The sequence below is a fragment of the Pipistrellus hanaki genome (genome assembly GCF_964339955.1).
Source record: "Pipistrellus hanaki genome assembly, chromosome: 11".
Lineage (NCBI taxonomy): Eukaryota > Metazoa > Chordata > Mammalia > Chiroptera > Vespertilionidae > Pipistrellus > Pipistrellus hanaki.
The window spans coordinates 13,914,583-13,935,458 of NC_140513.1; the positions used below are offsets into that span (position 1 = coordinate 13,914,583).

The 20,876-nt window shown below is 51.6% G+C and overlaps 1 protein-coding gene across 7 annotated transcripts in view; it reads left to right on the forward strand.

Annotated features, from left to right (window-relative positions):
- The window catches only part of DAB2IP (DAB2 interacting protein), a 177,499-nt gene that overhangs the window by 62,262 nt on the left and 94,361 nt on the right, over positions 1 to 20,876 (forward strand). For 6 of the 7 annotated variants that reach the window (XM_084899197.1, XM_084899195.1, XM_084899199.1 and 3 more), the window contains exon 2: positions 19,452 to 19,555. In XM_084899197.1, coding sequence (XP_084755323.1) covers positions 19,452 to 19,555 — 104 coding nt within the window. Of the gene's footprint in view, positions 1 to 19,451; positions 19,556 to 19,654; positions 19,671 to 20,876 lie in introns of those variants that run through there. The other variant, XM_084899200.1, reaches the window with a different exon arrangement.

Consider the following 20,876-nt stretch of genomic DNA (forward strand, 5'->3'; position numbering starts at 1 on the left):
GGCAGTGTGAGAGGTGGGGGTTGGAGGCCTCCTGTCCACCCTGGAAGGGGTGGCTATAGAGCAGCCACTGACCTTCCTCCACCACAGCCCCAGACCCCCGATCTGGCCCTCGGGCCACCCTTCCTGAGGGCAGTGCTCCCACCCGCTTGTAACTCCTGTTGGGGGAGGCCATCCCTTCTGGTCTCAGGCCTCAGTTTCCCTGTCTGCTTAGGAGCTTGGTCCCCAGAGGAAGGGGCAGTACCCAGCACCCCAGCCCTGGTCAGGCCTTTGCTCCACACCCATTCTGGCCTCTGCCACCAGCAAGGAAGGACAATGACCGAGAACTTGGAGGGTGTGTGTGTGTTTGTTCAGAAACAGGAAAGTGCAGGGAAGAGTTGGCTGTTGGCTGTTGGTGTTGGCCCACAGCTGGCCTGGCTGGGAAATGGTTGTGGCAAGGTTACCACCTCTGAGGAAGCTCCCTGCCCACCACCCCCTCCTGCCCACCACCTCCTCCTGTCCCTCTGGAGTGGTGGGAGGGAGCTCACTGCGGACTTGAGAGCAGGACTATCTCCCTGGTGGGGCTCCACGTGAGGGACAGTGTTGGCAGCCCCCTGGTTTGATGAAGTGGGGTTCTTCCCTTCTCTGGGCCTCAATTTCCCCATCTGAAGAATGGGCAGAATAGACTGTTGGCGATAGCCAGAGGCATGGTGGAAACAGTGACCCTTGGATGGCGGGTCATCTGGCTGTTTCACTTGGTGCTTTGTGACACTAAGTCCTCCTGAAGGCTGGGCATGGCCAATGGATTCCAGGGGGTCCTCTTCCCAATAGGGTGTCACCGCCATTTGCCTTCCCACCAAGGTCAAGAAAAGCTTTGTCTGTCTAATCTATCTTTCCCCCAGGACTGTTGGGGGAAATGCAAGTTTTCTTCTCACTTTGGATAAAGTCTGGCCCATCCCTTCAGCCAAGCATACATACTGGGAGCGCCTACTGTGTGCTGGACTCCAGGCTGGGCACTGGGGGCACCCGGGGATAAATGGTTGGTTTGCCAAGCCCCATTCTGTTGGGGAGGCTGCTTTGATGAGGTGTACTGGGGCACAGAGCATTTCTTAGGGCACAGAGAGCACAATGGTTAGTGGGAGATAGGGGCTCTACTCCCAGCTCAGCCACAAGCTTGTGTGACTCTGGGCCTCAGTTTCCCCATCTGTCATGCAGGGCTAATAGGGAGAACTCTTGGAACGCCCACACCCACACTCACGGAGGGTTTGGCTTCTTCTCCTCATGTCTTCAGCTGTTTCCGGGGCTCCAGCCACATGCCCGGCCTGCCTGGGTGCTGGAGACGTGGTGGATGTTTTCTCCTGAGACAGCCAGTCCCCGCTCTGCACCCATCCGGACCTCCATGGCGTGGCCCTGTGCCCTGGCTGCTGTGGTCCCCTCCTTTCCACCAAGGCCTGTTTCCTTTCAAGATCCGCTGGAGTCTGTCTGTGGAGGGGGCCTTAGGAGGGGGGTTCTCAGGAGCGCCCTGGCACTCTGAGGAATGCAGCCCTCACCAGGCCTGCTGGCCCCCAGGAAGATGGTGGCACGGATGGGGAGGGTGCTGGTTTGACATAGCTGTTTTCTAACTGGTGGCATGCTTAGGGAAGGACCTCCAGAGGGATGGGCTGGGCTGGGACCTCTCCATGGGACCCTAGCTGCAGTGAGACCCACTGAGTGATCCCTGGGAAACAGCTCGGACCCTGTGGGCTGGGCAGGCCCTTAGGGTGAGGCCTGGCTTTCTGCCCCTCACTTGGATGTGCCCCTTTTTCTGACTTGTCTTTTCCTCTGTTCCTGCTGAGACACAATCCCTCCTTTGGGGCTTGACCCCCAGCTTCTCCAGGCCCTCCTCACCCTCACACACCTCCGAGGCTGGGAGGCTCACTACCCCCTGTCGTGGCAGGTAATAAAGGTAAAAATGGCTTCTCTTTGCTGAGTGCCTGCTCAGGGCCTGCCAGTGAGCTTAACTCTGAACTCAACTTGCCTTATCTCATTGAACGCTCACACCAGCCCCGTGAGAGGGACACTGGTATTAACCTTATTTTGTAGGTGAGGAAACTCCATCCCGAGAGCACCAGGCTTGCCAGCATCATGCAGCTCAGGGACAGCGGACTCCAGATCCTGGGTGTGTCAGTGCACCACCTCAGCGTCCGGATGTTTCAGGGGTCAGGCCTCAGCTTGGATAAGGCCTCCACCTCCTCCCCCCGTCTGACCTGCACCAAGTGTTCTCGGCCATCGGTTCCCCCCCTCTTGGCCATAACTTGGGAGGGAGGCAGGAATGACCTCCTGGCATCAGAGTGGGGGTCAGCCCTCCTGGTGGCTCCTCTGCCTGCCTGGCTGACCCTGGCGATCCCCCAGGCCCCATCCCTCCCAGGACCCCCGCCCCTGTATCCTGTTCTCAGTCCTGCCTGCCCACCATCTGCGCTCCCTGGACAGGTCTCCGGCCGTATGGGCGCAGCCCTGATTCTCCATCAAGTCCGTTTGTGCTGATGGTTTCGTGTTTCCCGGTGTGAACCCCCGAGAGATGGGCAGCCAGCCTGAGACCCACAGGGGCTGGACTGAGCCCAGAGACCCCAGTTCATGTCCTGGCCTCTGTGTCTGTTTCCGGCCCTTCCTTATCGCCTTTAAGAGTAAGGAAAGCCAGAGCTTCCTTTTACCTAGCCGAGCGTGTGCCAGGCCCCGTGCCAAGAGCTCCCCCTGCTTGTCTCCTGTTTCATCTTAACTTCCCAACCCTCTCGGAGGGTAGGGGTCCTTGTCATCACCTCCCTCTGCCGGCTGAGGACACTGAGCTCAGGGCGGTCAGGTCGCTCGCTGTAGAGGCAAGATTCGAACCGAGGCCGGCGGGCTCCGGAGCGGACACGTGCAGACGCTGGTGCTTCTTTTCTTTGGTTCTTATAGTTCAGGGAGGACGGGCCGGGCCCCGTGTGTGTCTTCGATCTCGGGGGGTAGTGTTTAGAGTCCTGATTCTGGGTGCTCTGTCTCTGCCCCACCCTGATTCTGGGTGCTCTGTCTCTGTACTTACTGAAACGGGGTGGTACAGGGAGGGGCCGGGGCCTGCTTCGCTTGGCTGCTAACCGGGGAGGGATCGTCCTGTGCCCTCCTGCCGCTCAGCTCAGCACTGGGAGCTACCTGTTCCCCTTGACATCTGGGGAAACCGAGGCCCACAGAGCAAAGCCATTTGCCCACGGTCATGTAAAGATGGTAGTGAGAGCCGAAACCGGTTTGGCTCAGTGGTAGAGCGTCGGTCTGTGGAGTGAAGGGTCCTGGGTTCGATTCCAGTCAGGGGCATGTACTTGGTTGCGGGCACATCCCCGGTGGGGGGTGTGCAGGAGGCAGCTGGTCGATGTTTCTCTTTCATCAACGTTTCTAGCTCTCTATCCCTCTCTCCTCCTCTCTGTAAAAAATCAATAAAATAGATTAAAAAAAAAAAAAAAGATGGTAGTGAGAGACCCTGTCTGGAGTCCAGATGCCTTGATGTTGTTTGTTGCTTTTCCTAAGATTGGCCCAGCTAGGTAAACCGAGGCCGCCGGGCTCCTTGTGGGGTCTTCGGGGGGGGGGGGGGGGAGAGGAGGGAGAGAGAGAGACTCCTGTGCAATTTCATACAGACGTGTGGATATCCTGGACCACATATGGGTTTCGCTTAGAAATGACCCGAAGTCTCTGACTATTTTTAACAGAAAAAGGAACGCACGGCTATGATATTTCCCCTGCACCTTCCTGTCGAGGCCACTTGGTTAAATGTCAGGAAAGGGAGAGTATTTCCTGGTCGGGAACATTCCGAGCTTGCCGGGAGCCCGCGTTTTGTTTTCTGTGCGGTAGGTGTTTGGGGAGTGACCCCTGTGGTCCCCTCTCCGCCGTTCCCTGAGAGAAGGCCGGCTCTGGCCGGTGCTGGGAGGACAAGCCGGCGAGATGCCCTCGCCGGGAGTGGCAGGGTGGCTATTTTTAGCCACCCGGAGCCCGAAGAGGCTTTTCAGCGATTGTTCAATATTTAATTATCCATCTGAAATCGGCCCACGTGGCCTTGCGTTGGGAGCAGCTCTCTGTGTTGCAATTTCCTCTGATTGCATAAACGAGGAAGGAAGCGAGGGGAATCTCAATGGCCCTCCAAATAATAATAATGGGGTGGGGGTGCGACGCGGTCCTCGGAAAAGACAGGCTCGCTTGCTCTGCAGTCTAGACGGACCACCTGTACGCTGTCAGAGGAGACGAGCCTGCGAGGACGCCCATCGCGCCCAGGGAAAGGCAGCCGGCTCGGTCTGCGCCGCTCAGACGCCACGGCTGCCTGGCTTCCATGCCGAATGGGTTCCCGCCCTCGCCGGGTTCCCGTGTTGACTTTGACAGCTGCCGGGGGTGCCCGAGAGGAGGTTTGGGGATTTTGCTTCTGGAAGTATAGTTGGCTTTTATTTCCCTCCTCTCTTCCTCCTGACAGACAGGAGAGCACCGTCGGCATCTGGGCTGTGGTTGTTCTTTTTTCTTGGCTGTTGGAGGTGATGTGTTGACACCGCTGTGAAATGAGAAAGGCAGAGCACAGGGAGGAAGATGTGGGGGCTGTGAGGCTCTGCGCGCCCCCCCCTCCCGCCCTCCGCCTTCCCTAAATCCCTGGGGGATGAAGGAGCTGAGGGGAGGAGAAGAGAGAGTGGGGCCAGAGGGAGCAGGGCAGCCAGACATGGGGCCGCTTCTTAGTGCCCCTGTTGGCAAGGAGATTTGTAAAACTTGGATTTGGAAGTCAGAAACCATTAAACTGGCAGTCTGTGGGGAGAGTGGGTTTCTGATCATTTCTGCCTCTCTTTTGGGGACTGAGTTGGCTCAGGAGGGTGGCCAGGGGAGTCCCAGTTGCTCTATAAGTACTGTGGGACCTCAGACAAGACACTAACCATGTTAGGAGGGCCAGAAGCACTTCTGACAATTAGACGTGGCGGAGCATAAGCTGTCATTATGGGCTGGGCGAATTGTCGAGATCTGTTCATCTGAAGCCTGAGGGGCTCATTCCAGCTCTGTGAGGGCTGCTCCAGAAATAAAATGTGATGCCTGTGGGGGTCGGAACCTTCCAGGTGGTTCCGTGGCACCCTCTCCCCCAGAGGATGCTGCAGGTGTCACTCGTACTTGTTTATGTTATTTCCCTCCTCCTCCTTCCCCAACTCCCAGGATGAAAAAAGAGCAATAAAATCCACGGCAGAAGAGGAGAAAATAAAAATCATTTTTCATTCCAGCTCCCAGGGATAAGCCCTGGGTGTATTTGGGGGCTATGTCTAGGATTTTTTTCCTCTTTCTTAAATTTTTGAAAAATTCTAAAATATTGGAAAGTTTAAAATGTATAGGAAATAGTATTGCAGGCGCCCATGCACTCACCTTTCAGGTTTAACAGATGTTAACACGGCCGGCCGTACTTTCTTCTCTTTCCTTTTTCTCATTCTTAGAAGTAAAATGGTTCGGGGACAGCAGGGGTCGGCAAAGTGCAGCCCACGGGCCAGATCCAGCTGCCACCTGTCTCGCTGTGTGACCTGCGAGCTAAGAATAGCTTTCACATTCTTCAGGGGTTGAAACAAAATTCGAAAGAGGAATAATATTTTATAACACGTGAAAAATGATAGGACATTCTCATTTTAGTGTCCATACGTTACGTTTTATGGAACACAGCCATGCTCATTCATTTACCTATTGTATTGTCTGTGGCTGTTCTCCCTGGCTGTCACCAGAATGGAGCAGTTGAAGCTTAAAATACTGACTTTCTGGCCCTTTAGGGGGAAAATTTGCTGACCCCCCGAGAGAGAGCTAAAGCCTCCCACAGCCTCTCCAGGGGTGACCAGCCTCCTGGGGGCGCTGTGTGTCCCGCCCACACTTGCTTTTTTATTTTATTTTTTTATTTTTTTATTTTAAAAAATTTTTTTTATTGATTTTGTACAGAGAGGAAGGGAGAGAGATAGAGAGTTAGAAACATCGATGAGAGAGAGTCATCGATCAGCTGCCTCTTGCACACCCCCTACTGGGGATATGCGCGCAACCAAGGTACATGCCCTTGACCGGAATCGAACCCGGGACCCTTCAGTCCAAAGCCGACGCTCTATCCATTGAGCCAAACCGGTCTCGGCCACACTTGCTTTTTTATACTTCCAGACATACGCAAATTCTTCAAAACGTGCAGTGCTGTGTTGTGTTACAAAAACGAACGGAGAAAAACTGCACACAGCTGTGAGGAGCAAACCCTGGGGCCTCCTTACTTTCCTAAATTTCAGCAGCACAGAACAAAGGCCAGCTCTCCGCCGGGCTGGCTGGCTGGCATAGGCCCTGTGGCTGCAGAGCGAAGAGTCCCAGGCAAAAACTCAGGATCCTCAGAAAGCAAAGGGGGAAGAAGAGACTCAGGGATGAGAGAAGCCTTCAGGCCACTTAACCCGATCCCTGGAGTGCTCAGGAAACCAGGAGTCTTTTGTGGAAGACTCTGGGGAGTCTTTGGAAGGGAGGTGCATGTCAGGGTGAGGGGTGGGAAGCATGTCCTGTAAAAGGCAGCTGATAAGGGGCTCCAGAAGAGAGGCGTAAAGAAGACCTGGGAACTGTCTACAGAGGCTGGAAAGTCTGCAGGACTTACCCGGAGCTAGTGAGGAGCCAGGGAGCGGACCCTGCACTGTCCCGTTCCAGAGGCTTCCGCCCAGTCCTGGGATAGAACTGGAGGGAACACATCTCCGTGGCTCCCTCTCCCCACGACTCCCTGAGTACCAGCAGCGTGACTGCTGGATGCTCTGTGTTAAGGAGCAAACCCTGGGGCCCAGGTAAGGGAGTCCCTGGACCCCAACCCTGTCTAGTCATCTCCGAGCCTCTCTCCCAACAGACTCCACCCCCAGCAACAGTGGATAACCTCCACGGACTCTGACCCACATTCTGAACTTGAAGACAATGTGAGCCCTGATCCATTTCCATCCGAGAGATAACAAGCATGGAAGTTCCTTCCATAGTCTCATGACACCTATCCTTCCCCACACCCAGCGTCATGGAAACGAAACGAGGTCCCAGGCGAGGCATCCTTTTCTGCCTGATGGCCAGGCTGGGTGGGCCCTGGACATTTAGGGAGAAGCCAAAGGCAGGGAGGAAACTCAGATTCCTGGGTGACGTGGGACCCGCCCTCTCACTGGTCTGCACAGAGGCTCCTATCTCACGGGGCAGCCCCTGGGTTTAGAGGCCGCCGGGCGCGAATCCCACCTCTGCATCTTCCATCTGTTTGGTCACGTTTTATTGTTCAGGCTTGATGTGTCGGGACCTCAGTTTCTTCTCATTAAAGTTGGAGCCGATGTTTCTTACTTCAGGAGTCAAGTTTATGCTAAAAATATATATGCCTATATGGCAAAGTCAGTTTCCTTCTTGGATTTATTTCTCCATGCTTTCTAATGGTCCTTTAAAAAATTGATTTCGGAAAGGGAAGGGGGGGAGAGAGACAAAGAGAAAGAGACATCAATGAGTGAGAAACATTAATCGATTACCTCCTGAACACGCCCCACCTGGGGATGGAACCCAAAGCCTGTGTATTTATCCTTTGAATAGATTCTGATTACATCAATAGGTTATGTGCCCTAACCAGGACTCGAACTGCCACCTCTGGTGTACTAGACCAGTGGTCGGCAAACTCATTAGTCAACAGAGCCAAATATCAACAGTACGACGATTGAAATTTCTTTGGAGAGCCAAATTTTTTAAACTTAAACTTCTTCTAACGCCACTTCTTCAAAATAGACTCGCCCAGGCTGTGGTATTATGTGGAAGAGCCACACTCAAGGGGCCAAAGAGCCGCATGTGGCTCGTGAGCCGCAGTTTGCCGACCACGGTTACTAGACAACCAACTGAGCCACACTGGCCAGGGCTGGTAGTCCATTTTTATTGCATACAGAAATCCAGTTGTTTTAGACTGTTAAAAAAACTATCTTTTCCACCATCAACTGACTGAATTTCCCCCCCAAAATCAATCGACCGTATCTGTGTGGGACTATTTCTGTGCTTTCTTCTGTTCCATTGGTCTGTATGTCCATCCTTATGCTAAAACCATACTGCCTTCATTACTTCAGTTATATTTCAACATAGTAAAGTATCTTTTGAAACCAAGTAATATACATCTCTCAACCTGTTTCTTCTTTCTCCAGATTGTTTGGCTATTCTAGGTCCTTTGCTTTGCCACCTGAGTTTAAAATTGTCAATGTCTTCAGAAAGCCTGCTTGGATTTTGACTGCAATTGCATTGAATGTACCCATCAGCTTGTGGGAGGGAGAAATGGCATCTTATCAATACTGAGGCTTCCCAAATGTGTATGTCTCCATTTACTGAGATTTTCTTCTGTGTCTTTCTGTTATTTTTAAAGTGATTAGTCTTGTACTCATTTTGTTAAATCTATTCCTCACTATTTTTTATGCTGTCTGTTAATTACTTTGAGGGGTGGGGATTTTACCTTACTTGCAAGCCAACAAACTAACCTGGTAGTGTTTCCTGGGTGCTGTTAGAAGACACGAGGCTCCAGGGTCCAGACAAAGGACTCTTGGCTCATAGCACAGCGGCTAGCATGAGCTGCCTGAGTGCACCAATTTCCTTTCCTCACAAGTTCCCAGGCAGTCACAGGTGGTCTACCCTAACACATAAGATGTTGTTTTTTTCCAAATTACAACTTTGTGTCCCTTACTGGATCCGATATATAATCTCTGGGTCAGCTCTTCCTCAGGCTAAAAATTACACAAGGAGCCAAAACCAGCTTGGCTCAGTGGATAGAGCGTCAGCCTTCGGACTGAAAGGTCCCAGGTTAGATTCTGGTCAAGGGCACATACCTTGGTTGCGGACACATCCCCAGTAGGGGGTGTGCAGGAGGCAGCTGACCTATGTTCCTAACTCTATCTCTCTCCCTTCCTCTCTGTAAAAAATCAAAAGAATATATTTAAATAAATAAATAAATACTAAAAATTACACAGGGAACTGAAATTCAGTTTGCTTTAGTATTAAATCATTAACTTAGAAACTTGGAGATAATTTAAAATACAGAACGGTAAAGAGAGTTTAAAGTTATATGTGTAAAAATCAATCTATGCACATTTAGAACTTATGCCCATTTAAATCTGTTGTAAAACAAATAAGCCTGTTATATAGTTATGTTGCTCTAATTTAATAATACGGTTTGTGAACAAAAGTGCAGAATATTAAGTACTAAGGTGGAATTTGGGGGCAAAAAGAATTGGTTTATGTTTTCTGCATGAGTGAAAAATAGGATGAATTTAATAATACATGTGGATATTATGTTTTGATCATCATGGTTCCCTCTGGGGTGCTATCATTATGACTTATAAACCCTAAAGAAGTGTTATTGATGTAATCAGAATCTATTCAAAGGATAAATACACAGGGTGCTGAGTGAGTATTAAAAGATGAAATGCTCTTTATGTGCAGACTTGAAAACATCTATTATGACATAGCCAACAAGGTGCCATATACTTTTGTGGTTTTCAAGTATAGTATGTGGTTATCATTGATGCTATTTGATAATGAATGCATGAAGAGAAAGAAAGACATTTACATTGTATATGGTGATGAATGTTATATTTCCAAGAGGAAGCTCATCTCTTTAAAAAAAATTTTTTTTAATCCTTAAACATGAGGATATGTTTTTATTGACTTTAGAGAGAGGAAAGGAGAGGGGGAAAGAGAGAAACATCAGTACAAGAGTGAACCATTGATTGGTTGTAAGCACCCCTACTCCTGTACATACCCCGACCAAGGATCAAACCTACAACCTGGGTATGTGCCCTGACCGGAATCAAACCTGCTCCAACCAACAGAGCCACAGGGGCCAGGGCTCGTCTCCTTTTCTAAGGCAGCGGTAGACTTGGAAAAGGAGGGTGAGAGACCTTTCGAGTACACAATCCGAAATCGGCCAACCATCTGCTACCGCTCTCCCCCTGTCATTACTTTAATGTAATTGGAATAAGTTGTGCTTTCATCGGTGGGTGGATTGGTTTCCTGTTGCCACTGTCAAATTTAGTGTCTCCAAACAACATGGATTCGTTATCTGACAGTTGTGGAGGTCAGAAGTCTGAAATCAGTTTCCTGGGGCTACAATCAAGGTGTGGGCAGGACTGCATTCCTCCTGGCAGTGCTGGGGAGGATCAATTTCCTTGTCTTTTCCGGCGTCTAGAAGCTGCTGTGTTCCTTGACCCACGGCCCCACAGCATTCCCGCTTCTGCTTCCGTCACCACATCTCCTTCTCTGCCTTCCTTGGTCCTCCCACCGCTCTCTGAGGAGGACCCTTGTGACTGCAGCGGGCCCACCTAGACGATCTAGGGCGATCTCTCCATCTCCACATTCTTAATTCAGTCGCATCCGCCACAGGAAGTAACACTCTCGGGTTCTGGGGGTCAGGTGGATTAATGACCTCTCAGGAGCACCTCTCCTCATTCTCCCAAAGATGGATGACCAAAGGCTGAACTGGAAAGTGTGCAAGGAGACCCGCCAGCTTATCAATGCAAGAGTTTGGCAAACTCACTATTTTACTTAACTGGTAAGAGCGGATAATTACAGTACAGATGTGCTTCTTTCACACACACACACACACACACACACACACACACACACACACACACCACTAATACAGACGCATCAGCTGGACGGCTGTGTCTGGAAAGTCCTAATAATCTGAAGACTCCGTGCCCTGTTGCCATGGTGATTTCACCTTTGGCCCTTCCTCACGTTCACCTGGCCACGCCCGAGGTCGGGACCCATGGGCAGTAGCCCGTTGGCACTCCAGGCTTGGGAGCTCTTACGTTCCTTTACCCGCAGGTTACTTTGTGGCCTTTCCTGACCCACTTTCTCTCTCTGGTCACTTGGGCTGCTGTTGATGTCACTTTTTTTTTTTTTTTAATATATATATTTTATTGATTTTCGTACAGAGAGGAAGGGAGAGATATAGAGAGTTAGAAACATCGATGAGAGAGTCATCGATCAGCTGCCTCTTGCACACCCCCTACTGGGGATATGCCCGCAACCAAGGTACATGCCCTTGACCGGAATCGAACCCGGGACCTTTCAGTTCCCAAGCCGACGCTCTATCCATTGAGCCAAACCGGTTTCAGCTGATGTCACCTTTTTTTTTTTCTTCTTCTTGTTTCTTTTCCTCTTTCCTCCTCAGCCATATTCAGAAGGCACAATTTGTACTGAATCATCATACCACCTATTTATACTTTAAGTTTACTATTAGTTTGGGGAAGTCTATTATTCTTCATTCATTAAATAGCACCATCCTCTGGTACCACCTGCAGCCTGTCCCATTCTGTAAAGAAAACCTCTGGGAACAAGTGTGTGGGCACCGCTGAGGATATTTTCTTATGTAAGTGCACACACCTACAAACAGAAAGTAAAACATCGTATTAGTTTAGCCACCTAAACAGCAAACATCTGTCCGCCTAGAGAGCCCCCTCTCGGCAGGGATTTCATATTCCTGTGCCTCTCACCTCTACATGGCTGGTCCTCTCCACTCAGGTGACACTGGACACCAATATTTGTGCAGCGAGTTTCTCGGGATGGAACTTTCAATTGTTTACGCAAGATACGATCCCGTATAGTTCAATAGGCTAGTCATTAACCTTTTGTTTTGAAATTACTATAGATGGATAGGCACTGGTGAAAACAGGTTTTCGTGTACCATTCGCCCAGTTTTCCTGTAATTAGAGTACGGCATCCTCCAGCGCCAGCGCCCTCCAGACAGAGGCCCGCCAGGAGTGCACTTCCGGTTGAACATGTCGGGTTTATTAGTCACTGCAGTGAAGGAGACCACACACTGGGGAGCCAGGGGGCGCCTCCGTGGGAGTGCGGCAGAAAGAACCTCCCATATCAGTAGGATCTGAGCTTTGGTCAGGTGATGTTGGGGAAGTCTAAGGAAGCGGAGCTTCTGCTAGATTGGCTGCTGTCAGGAAGGGTGGCCACGTGTGTGATGGGTGATCTCAAATCTTATCTCCAGGGAGACGAGGCAGCATGAGGATAGGCTGGGCTTGTGAAGCAGCAGCATCACTTGTTTTAGCCACAAGGGTGGTGTTTGGGACTTGGTGGGTAGCACTGTGGCATGGCTTTTAAAATATATATACACTGAGTGGCCAGGTTGTTATGATCTCTGAACTCATAATAATCTGGCCACTCAGTGTATATCCTATATAATAAAAGGCAATTATGCAAATTGCCCCCTCAACCAGTAGTTCAACCAGCAAGCAGGCCAGCCAATTGCCCATGTGCCCTCCCGCTGGCCAGGCTGGCCGGACCCCACCCATGCACGAATTCATGCACCAGGCCTCCAATACACACACACACACACACACACTCTGAGTGGCTAGGTTATTATGTATTCAGAGATTATAATAATCTGGCCACTCTGTATATTTTTATTGATATCAGAGAGGAAGGGAGAGGGAGTGACAGACAGAAACATCAGTAATGAGAGAGAATCATTGATTGGCTGCCTCCTGCATACCCCACACTGGGGATCAAGCCCATAACCTGGGCATGTGTCCAACTGGGAATTGAACCATGACCTCCTGGTTCAAAGGTCCATGCTCAACCACTGAGCCATGCCGACCGGTCTGTGACCTGGCTTTTGTTCGATGCTTAGACAAAAATTATGCAGTGGCCTTGTTTGGCCTCACTTGGTGGTGGTGACCTTGTCTGAGGTTGGTAGCCTGTGAGATTGTGTTCAGCAGGAGAATCACGTGGCAGAGCTGGGAGTGCCAGGCCAGCATCCAGATGTCAGGGCTGCTTCTGTCCCTCTTTCCTGCACATGGGTGAGATGTGTGGATATAATTCTGTGTCATTTTATCACATGTAGATTCATGTAACCACCATTGCAGTCAAGATACAAGACTTGCTCTGGCCGGTGTGTCTGTCAGCCTGTGCAACAAAGGATCTTGGGTTTCAATTCCCAGTCAAGGGCAGATACCTTGATTGTAGGTTCTTTCCTTGGCCCCGGTCAGGGCGTGTGTGGGAGGCAACCAATTGATGTCTCTCTCTCTAATATTGAAGCTTCTCTCCTCCTCCCACTCCCTCCACCCCTGTCCCTATATTCTCTTCAAACAACAGCAGGAAGGCTGAGGAAGGTTGGTGTGTGTGTGGGGGGGGTAGAGATTAAGAGATCAACCGAAGGACTTCTATACATGCATATAAGCATAACCAATGGATGCAAGACACTGGGAGGAGGGTGAGGACTTGTTTGTGTGTGTGTGTGTGTGGGGGGGGGGGGTGTAAGGGGAGACTTTGGGAAGGCCAATTGGGGAAAGAAAAGGAGACATGTGTACTACTATTTGTAATACTTTAAGCAGTAAAAAAAGAAGAAAAAATCAATGAGAAAATATCCCTGGTTGAGGAATAACAATAACAATAAAATAAGGTCAAACTTGGCAATTTTGGATTTAAAAAAAAAACCTCAAGACTTGATCACTGCAAAGATCTCTGTGGTGCTGCTCCTCTGTCGATACACCCACCTCCCAAACCCTGGTGATCACTGACCTGTTGTTCATCTCTGGAATTTTACCACGTCGGGAATGCCGCAAGTGGGATCATACACAATGTGGCCTTTTGACATTGGCTTTTCCCCCCTTAGCACAATGACCTTGAGACCCACCCAAGTAACTCCATGGAGCAATAGTGCATTTCTGTTTCATTGCTCAGTGCCTCATAGTATGCGTGTTAGCTTCCTCTTGCTGCCATAACAAACTAAAACTTAGAAGCTTAAACAAGACAGATTTGTCATCTTGTGGTGCTGGCGGTCCACAGTCTTGCAGGAATAACACCAAGGGGTTAGCAGGCTGCCTCCCTTTCTGAAGGCTGTAGGGGAAAAAAATCAGTTTTCCTGGCAGAATTCCGTTTCATGTGGTTGTAGGACCGAGGTCCCTGTTTCCGTGTTGGCTGTCAGCGGAGGCTGTTCCCAGTTCCTAGCTGAAGGTCACCCGCATTTCTTGGCTTTTCCCATCCTTCCTCTCATGCTTAGACTCCCTCTTGCTTCTTCTTCATCGTTGCTTCTCTCTGACTTACCTGTCTCCCTTCCTCTTTCGCATCTCAGATTATTCCCATCTGGATCCTCCAGGATAAACTCTCACCTCCCAACTTCTCAGTCTTAAATATATCTAAAAGTCCCTTTTGCCATGTAAGTAACACAGCCACAGGTTCTGGGATAAGGGTTTGGACTTCTTTGGAGGGACATTATTCTGCTCCACCCTGATGGATGGACCGGTTTGTTTCACATTCACCTGTGGAAGGGCCTTTCACCTGTTTCCCGTTTGGGGCTATTACCAATGAAGCTGCCACGAACAGTCGTGTAAAAAACAAAACAAAAAAATAACAATAAAAACCAGCCACTATAAAGTGGGTTGCACTCTTGTTTCCTTTTGAAATTTATGTTTTTCACTCAACCTCATGTTTCTGAGTTATTCCTGTTGATCTGATAGAACTGGGTCTTTGGTAGCACTGTTGTGTTCCATTGCAGTTCTGAACAGCGTCCCTCGGTGGCGTTCCCTCTTCCTTGCTGTGTAGTATTCCACTGAGTAATTGCCTCAGGGTGCAGTCATCTGTCCCCCCATGGGTGGACATTTAGGTTACTTCCAACACATTGCTACTATGAACAGTGGCGCAGGAGTCATCTTTTGTGCAGATCTCCGGGTGCAATGAAGCATTTTTCTAGACTGGACATGCAGGAAGGAAATTTCTGGTCCCAGAGTCAGTGTGTGTGTCAGTTTCAACTAGTTATTGTCTTAATTGTTCTCCAAACCCCTTCCACTTCTCCAGCAGTGAGGAAAGGTTTTTCTACATTCCTGTCAACATTTGAGGGCAGTGTTTTTTTTTTTCCATTTTTCCCTGTTTGGTGTGAACAAGGTGTGAAATGGCACCTGGTAGTTTTAATTTTCATTTTCCTGACCACTGTTGAGGTCCAGCACACACATGCACGCCTTCTTTCTACTCTTGTGGTGACTTTTCTCCTGGCGCCTCTGCCTGTTTTGAAGCATTAAGATCTGGTCATTGCAACCCGACAACTAAAATTTGGTGTCGTGTCTGAAATTACAGGATGTTCCTCAGGCCTCCATGTTGCCATGGGAACAAGTAACAGTCATCCTTCATGATTAGGTGGTGTCCATGGCAACCAAGCCAGCAGCATCTGAATGAAACTGATTTTTTATTTTATTTATTTTTTTGCAAGCCCATAAAGGTTAAAATGTGGTTCTCTGGTGGCTGTGGTTTCCAGGAATTGGAAGGGCAGCTTGGCCTTCCGGGTACAGTGGAGACTCTTTTTGACCTCTTAGCGAAAGGGGATTCAGGCTCGGCTGGTTCTGTGGCCTCATTTTGCAGACTGCAGCCTGGGAGGTCATGTGGAGGTCACAGAGGGAGTCTGGGCTGAGGGGAGACTCTTCCAATGTTTTGGGGAGACTACGAGGTCTGCCAGCCAGTCCTTCCTTCCTGGGATCTGTCCCTGGGGGTGCCACCTTCATGCTGCGCCCTCTGAGTATAGACCCTCTCGGGGATGGGGCCCAAGCCTCTCAGTGTCTGCTTTCCCAGGTTAGAAAAGACAAGTGGCTGAATCCGGGGCCAAAGGCAGCTGTGTTTTTTCAAGGCTAAATCCCCGGAGGCAGAGCCAGGACTCGGGGATCAACCTTCGGTCCTCTTGGCCTGTGGAAAACAAAGGAGGTTTTGTTTTCGTTGTGGTGGCAGGGAACAGAGATGGTCGCTGCTCTGACTCCCCTGATTCACTGCACCGCTGAGAAACCGTGAGCTCAGAGACGGAAAGCTCGTGGTCTGGAGGCACACAGCAGAGCTGGGGTTGAATCCTGTCTTCTCTTCCAACCTTGGGCTCCTCCCTTACCTCTGTTCCAGGCACCCTCAGCCTTCTCTGAGGCCTAAATGTGGGACAGTTTAAGGGGCTCTCAGCATATCCTCTTACTTCCTACCCGGGGGAACTTAAGTGGGAGTCACTTGCCTCTCAGAACCTCAGTTTCCTCATCTGGAAAATGGAGCTCATCACGGCTGTCCAGTTGTCATGGGGGAGGATTATATTTGAATGGGTCCAGAACTTGCATTCTCAATGGGGGGCAATATTGACCCTGAGTGGGTAAAAAATTGGTTCTTGGAGAGGGGCGGTGACAAAAATTTAACTTTTTCTGTGTAAAACTCAATATGTGTGCAGTGCGTAAAAAATATCTCTATATATGTGATATGAAATTTTTATGGGGACACACTTGGAAAAATGTCTTTAAAGAGACTCATTAGAGGGGAAGATAATGAATAAAAGGCAAGGAAATGCTGGCCCAGAACCCAGGGATCCATGAGGTTATGGTACGAACTCTGTGGTTAGAGCCCGCGGCAGGCTGGCAGGAATGGTTGGGTGTGTTGGTGAATAGCAGAGTCCCGATATTCCGTGTGACCACGTCTCAGCTTCTCCCAGGCCTGGTTTCCTGTCCAGACGGAAAGGAGGTTCCGTCAGCTGCACGGATGGGGACTGGTTGGTTCTTGGTTCTCAGCCGCTGAGATGCCGCCTGGTGGCTCCGTGGGGGTCCAGCAGGAAGCAGATGGCACTTCCACCAGGATGATTGGAGGTGTGGGCGGGTGTGGGGAACAGTGAAGAGGAGTGCAGGACCCCAGAGCTAGTGACAGCCGGGGCTGATCCACCGAGGCCCCGAGGGAGGGGAGAGCCCGGGAAACACAGCCACTGAGGTAGCTGGGACTTCAGTGGAGGGAGCCAGACCGCCCGCCGGCCCAGGCGACTCCCCTCCCTCCCCTGATCTCCCTCCAGGGTTTCCCGTTGTCCAGACAGACCCCATGAAGCTTGGTTGGTGTGGTCTGCACAGGTCAGCAGCCCCTGGAGCAGAAGGCGGGGTAGAAGAGGGTGGAGACTGGAACTGGGGCCAAGCAGAGCTGCCTGGAAAGGGACTAAGGACCTCCCTCTGTCTCCTCTGGAGTGCAGGCCCTGCCCTCGGGCCTCCTCACTGCCTTCTACCTCCTGACGGAGATGGGCTTGCACTGAAGTTTAAGGCCATTTCGGGGGTTCCCGAGATGATGCTTGCTATAGACCTATTGGGTTAGGGGCTCATGGGCAAGTTCCTCTCCCCTGGTCTCAGCTTCCTCATGGGTAAGATGGGTGGTTGGACCAAGCCACCCCTGAGAACCAGGCTGTGGGCGCATCGGACTTGGTCTCAGAGGAGAGGCAGCCTTGCTGGGCTCCTCATGTTCTCCTGGGTGACTCCTGTATCTCCTGGCTAGAACCGTATGACCTGCCTGCCCAGGATGGGGCAGTGTGGCTGTGTGTGTGTGTGTGTGTGTGTTGGTGGAAGGAAGGGGGAGCTCCTGAGAGGCTGAGCTTAGTGCCTCACTCATGGTAGGACACCGTGGCTATGGAGGCGACTGAGGTGGGGTGTTGGGGTCGGGAAGAGGTGAAGGCAGACTTGTGAGCATGGGGAGAGATTTCCTAGGGAAATACTAGGAAAAAGGAGGTGTTCCCTAAAGTGAGACGTGCAGGGATCCCTGAGGAAGTTAGGAAGGATCTAAATAGGGAGCACAGCAAGAGAAGAGGTCACCGGGCCAAGAAGGGGTCATGGTGCCCCAGGGGTGGCCAGTCCACCTCCCGACCTGGTATCAACCCCTGCCCCGGGGGTGCCTGGTGGTCAGCTGGGCCTGAGCCTGTTCCCACCGGTGACAGCCCACCTCCCCTAGGCCCGAGGTGGCTTTGTCTGCTTGACCATTGCCAGAGCTCAACACGGGCGCCTGTCCTGGTGCAGGGCGGGGTGGGCTCTCTCCTCCCACGCTTCTGGGGCCCCTGTCCAGTCGGCTGCACGGAGAGAATGGCCGGGGATGTGTAAACATCGCCTGCTCCTCGGCATCTGCCCCGTGTTTGTGCGCCGCCCACGCGTGGACGTGACCTGGGGGTGTGGGTCTGAGCCGACCTACGTTGGCGTTCCTGCGTGGATGTGCACATGCGTGTGTGCTGGGCGTGCACCTCTGACCGTAACTGCGTGTTCACATGCACAGAGGAACCTCCACCCTGTTCGCCCTCTTCCTTCTGAGTCAACAGGTCTTTCCCAAGCACCTGCCAGGCAGCAGGCTCCACGCAGGGCACCGGGGAAGGGCTTAGGCGTGGGTGTGAGGAGTTCTGCAGTGAAGCGCAGATTCCTCTCCCTCTCTCTCTCTCTCTCTCTCTCTCTCTCTCTCTCTCTCTCTCTCTCTCTCTCAAGTGAAAACGTTGATAGGAGAGACCTGCTCTTGGCCGTTGCTATAGGAGCCAGAAGTGGGCCGAGAGCTGGGGGCAGAGGGGGTAACCAGGGTCCCCCCCCCCCAGCCTCTGGGATGGCTCAGGCTGGAAGGCGCAGGAAGGGCGGTGGGAAAGAGCAGCCAGTGCCAGGCGTGGTGTGGGGGAGCCAGGGAGGGAGCAGCCAGGTCGGACTGACCTGGGAGGCTTTCAACAGGCAAGCTCAGGCCCGGCTCGGTGTTTAGAATGCGCTGTCACCAGTTAAAATCGGAGTATTTAGCATTTTGAGGAACTCAGAGTTCCAGCTTCTCTTGAACTGGGGAAGCTATAACTGCCCTGCCCCCCGCCCTTCCCTTTACCAAACTGACGTAACCAGCTGGAGCTGAGCGCCCGGCTGCGGCCAGGCCCTCGGACCTCTCTCGAGTTTAAAGCCTGGAAAAGAAGGTCTGGATTGGAAGCCGGAGAGCACAGGTTCTCATGTTGGAAGGGGTTTCTTGCATTCCTCCAGTCACAGGGAGCTCACTGCCTCTCAAGGTGGATGGCTCCAAGTGTGGGTTTTAGGAGACCTTTCATTTTTTTATTTATTCTTAAATATACTTTTTATTGATTTCAGAGAGGAAGGGAGGGGAGAGCGAGAGCGAGAGCGAGAGCGAGAGCGAGAGCGAGAGCGAGAGAGAGAGAGAGAGAGAGAGAGAGACCAGTGATGAGAGAGAATCATTGATTGGCTGCCTCCTGCACGCCCCACCCTGGGGATGGGGTCTGCAAACCGGGCATGTGCCCTAACCAGGAATCGAACCAGAGAACTCCTGGTTCTTGAGTCAACACTCAACCACTGAGCCACACTGCTGGGCAGAACTTCCATTCTTTTTGGCGGTGGAATAACAGTCCATCGTGTGGGTGTACGGCTGTCTCTGTCCATTCATCTGCTCATGGACACTTGCGTTGCTTCTACCTTTGGGCTATTGCGAATCACACTGCACGTTTGCATACAAGTCTCAGTGTCTCTGTTCTCAATTCTCTGGGGCATATACTTAGGAGTGGGATTGCTGGGTCATGTGATGATTCTGTCTTTAATATTGTGGGGAACTGCTAAACGGTGTTTTGCAGTGACTGTCCTAGTTCACGGCAGCCTGGTGTTCGGGCCAGGATGGGCTGGCAGGGGGGCCTGATGGGTGGCCTCGGCGGTCCATGCTTACCCGCTCTCTCCCTCTGTTGACAGAGTCGCCCCAAGAAAGGCCAGGCTCCCGGCGCAGCCTGCCCGGCAGCCTCTCAGAGAAGAGCCCCAGCATGGAGCCCTCAGCCGCCGCGTCGTTCCGGGTCACGGTAACTATCTCTGCGTCACCATCACCACCCGGCCTGGGGTGCTGCTCTGTGACCCCACGGCCCCCCTTCCTGGAGCCTCATGGACCGGGAGACCATCCAGCCTCCCTTGTTCTAGGTATCCGATCACTCGGCTGCTCCCCTCTCTGTGGCTCAGCCCCGCCCCTGGGGACCCTATGGGGGTCCCATCCTGTGAGGGAGGGGTTGGCGGAGGACAGACAGCCCTGCAGCCCAGGGGCCCAGACCGGAGCTGGGAAGAGAGAGGCCAGTGGTCGGTCAGATAAAGACACCCTCACATGCATGAACTCACACACACACACACACAACACACAACAACACCATGCTCCCCCGACTCTTGAGATGCACAGCTTTTGTTTCCACATTTTAAGATCTCTCATGTTGTAGTCCATGATGTGTCATAATTTAATTGCTACGTGTTTTCTTGGTCCCACATAAAATAATGCTGTATCTTAAAATTGATGGCCTATTAGAATCCACAAAACACAGAATAGATATATTATAGCTGTTTATTTTAGTGGTCCCACTAGCACAAACCTAAACAACTTTACAGCAACAGAACGGAGGAGCCTTCATATCTGACTCTCCCTGCCCCTCGGTGTCCCCACTGGTCTTGCTGCGCACACACAGGCAGTTTTGTGTCCCTTTCTCCCCCGTTTGGTATGTTACTATGTGTTCTCCGTCCAGTATTCTGCTAGCCACAAGAGACTGGAGGGGTAGACACTTTATCCCCCCCACTCCCCTACCCCAGTGTGTAGGGGATATGGAGTTTTGATCACTTGTTCATCCATTCATTCATTCAACAATTCTGATGGAGTGCCTGCTGTGCGCCAGGCACCATTCTTGGGGCTGGGGCTGAGAAGGAGGGGCTGGCCAGGACAGGCGAGGTAGATGAGGCCCCTGGCCTCTGCGTTCATGCTGTCACGCTGGAGCTACACGATATGCAGGAGAAAATCAGGGGAAACCAGGAGGGCTTCCTTGAAGTGGTGTGATCGGGGCTGAGTCCCAAGGAGTGAGGAGCCAGCCCTCTGGGGAGCAGAGGAAAGGAGCTTTTGATGGAGGAAACAGAGAGGGCACAGGCCTGGCTGTCACCCTACTCTGTGATGTGGGGGTCAGGTGAGCTCGGAGTGATTAACTGCTCCTGAGGGTTGGGAAGGATTTCCCCTGGGAACTGACTTTTGAGCTGGGTCTTAAAGGGGCACTAGACACTGGGTAGACAGAGACAGTGAGAGGGAATCCAGGTAGGGGAACATCAATTGCAAAGGCATGGAGGCACTCTGGACATGGACCTGCTTGTAGAATGGTG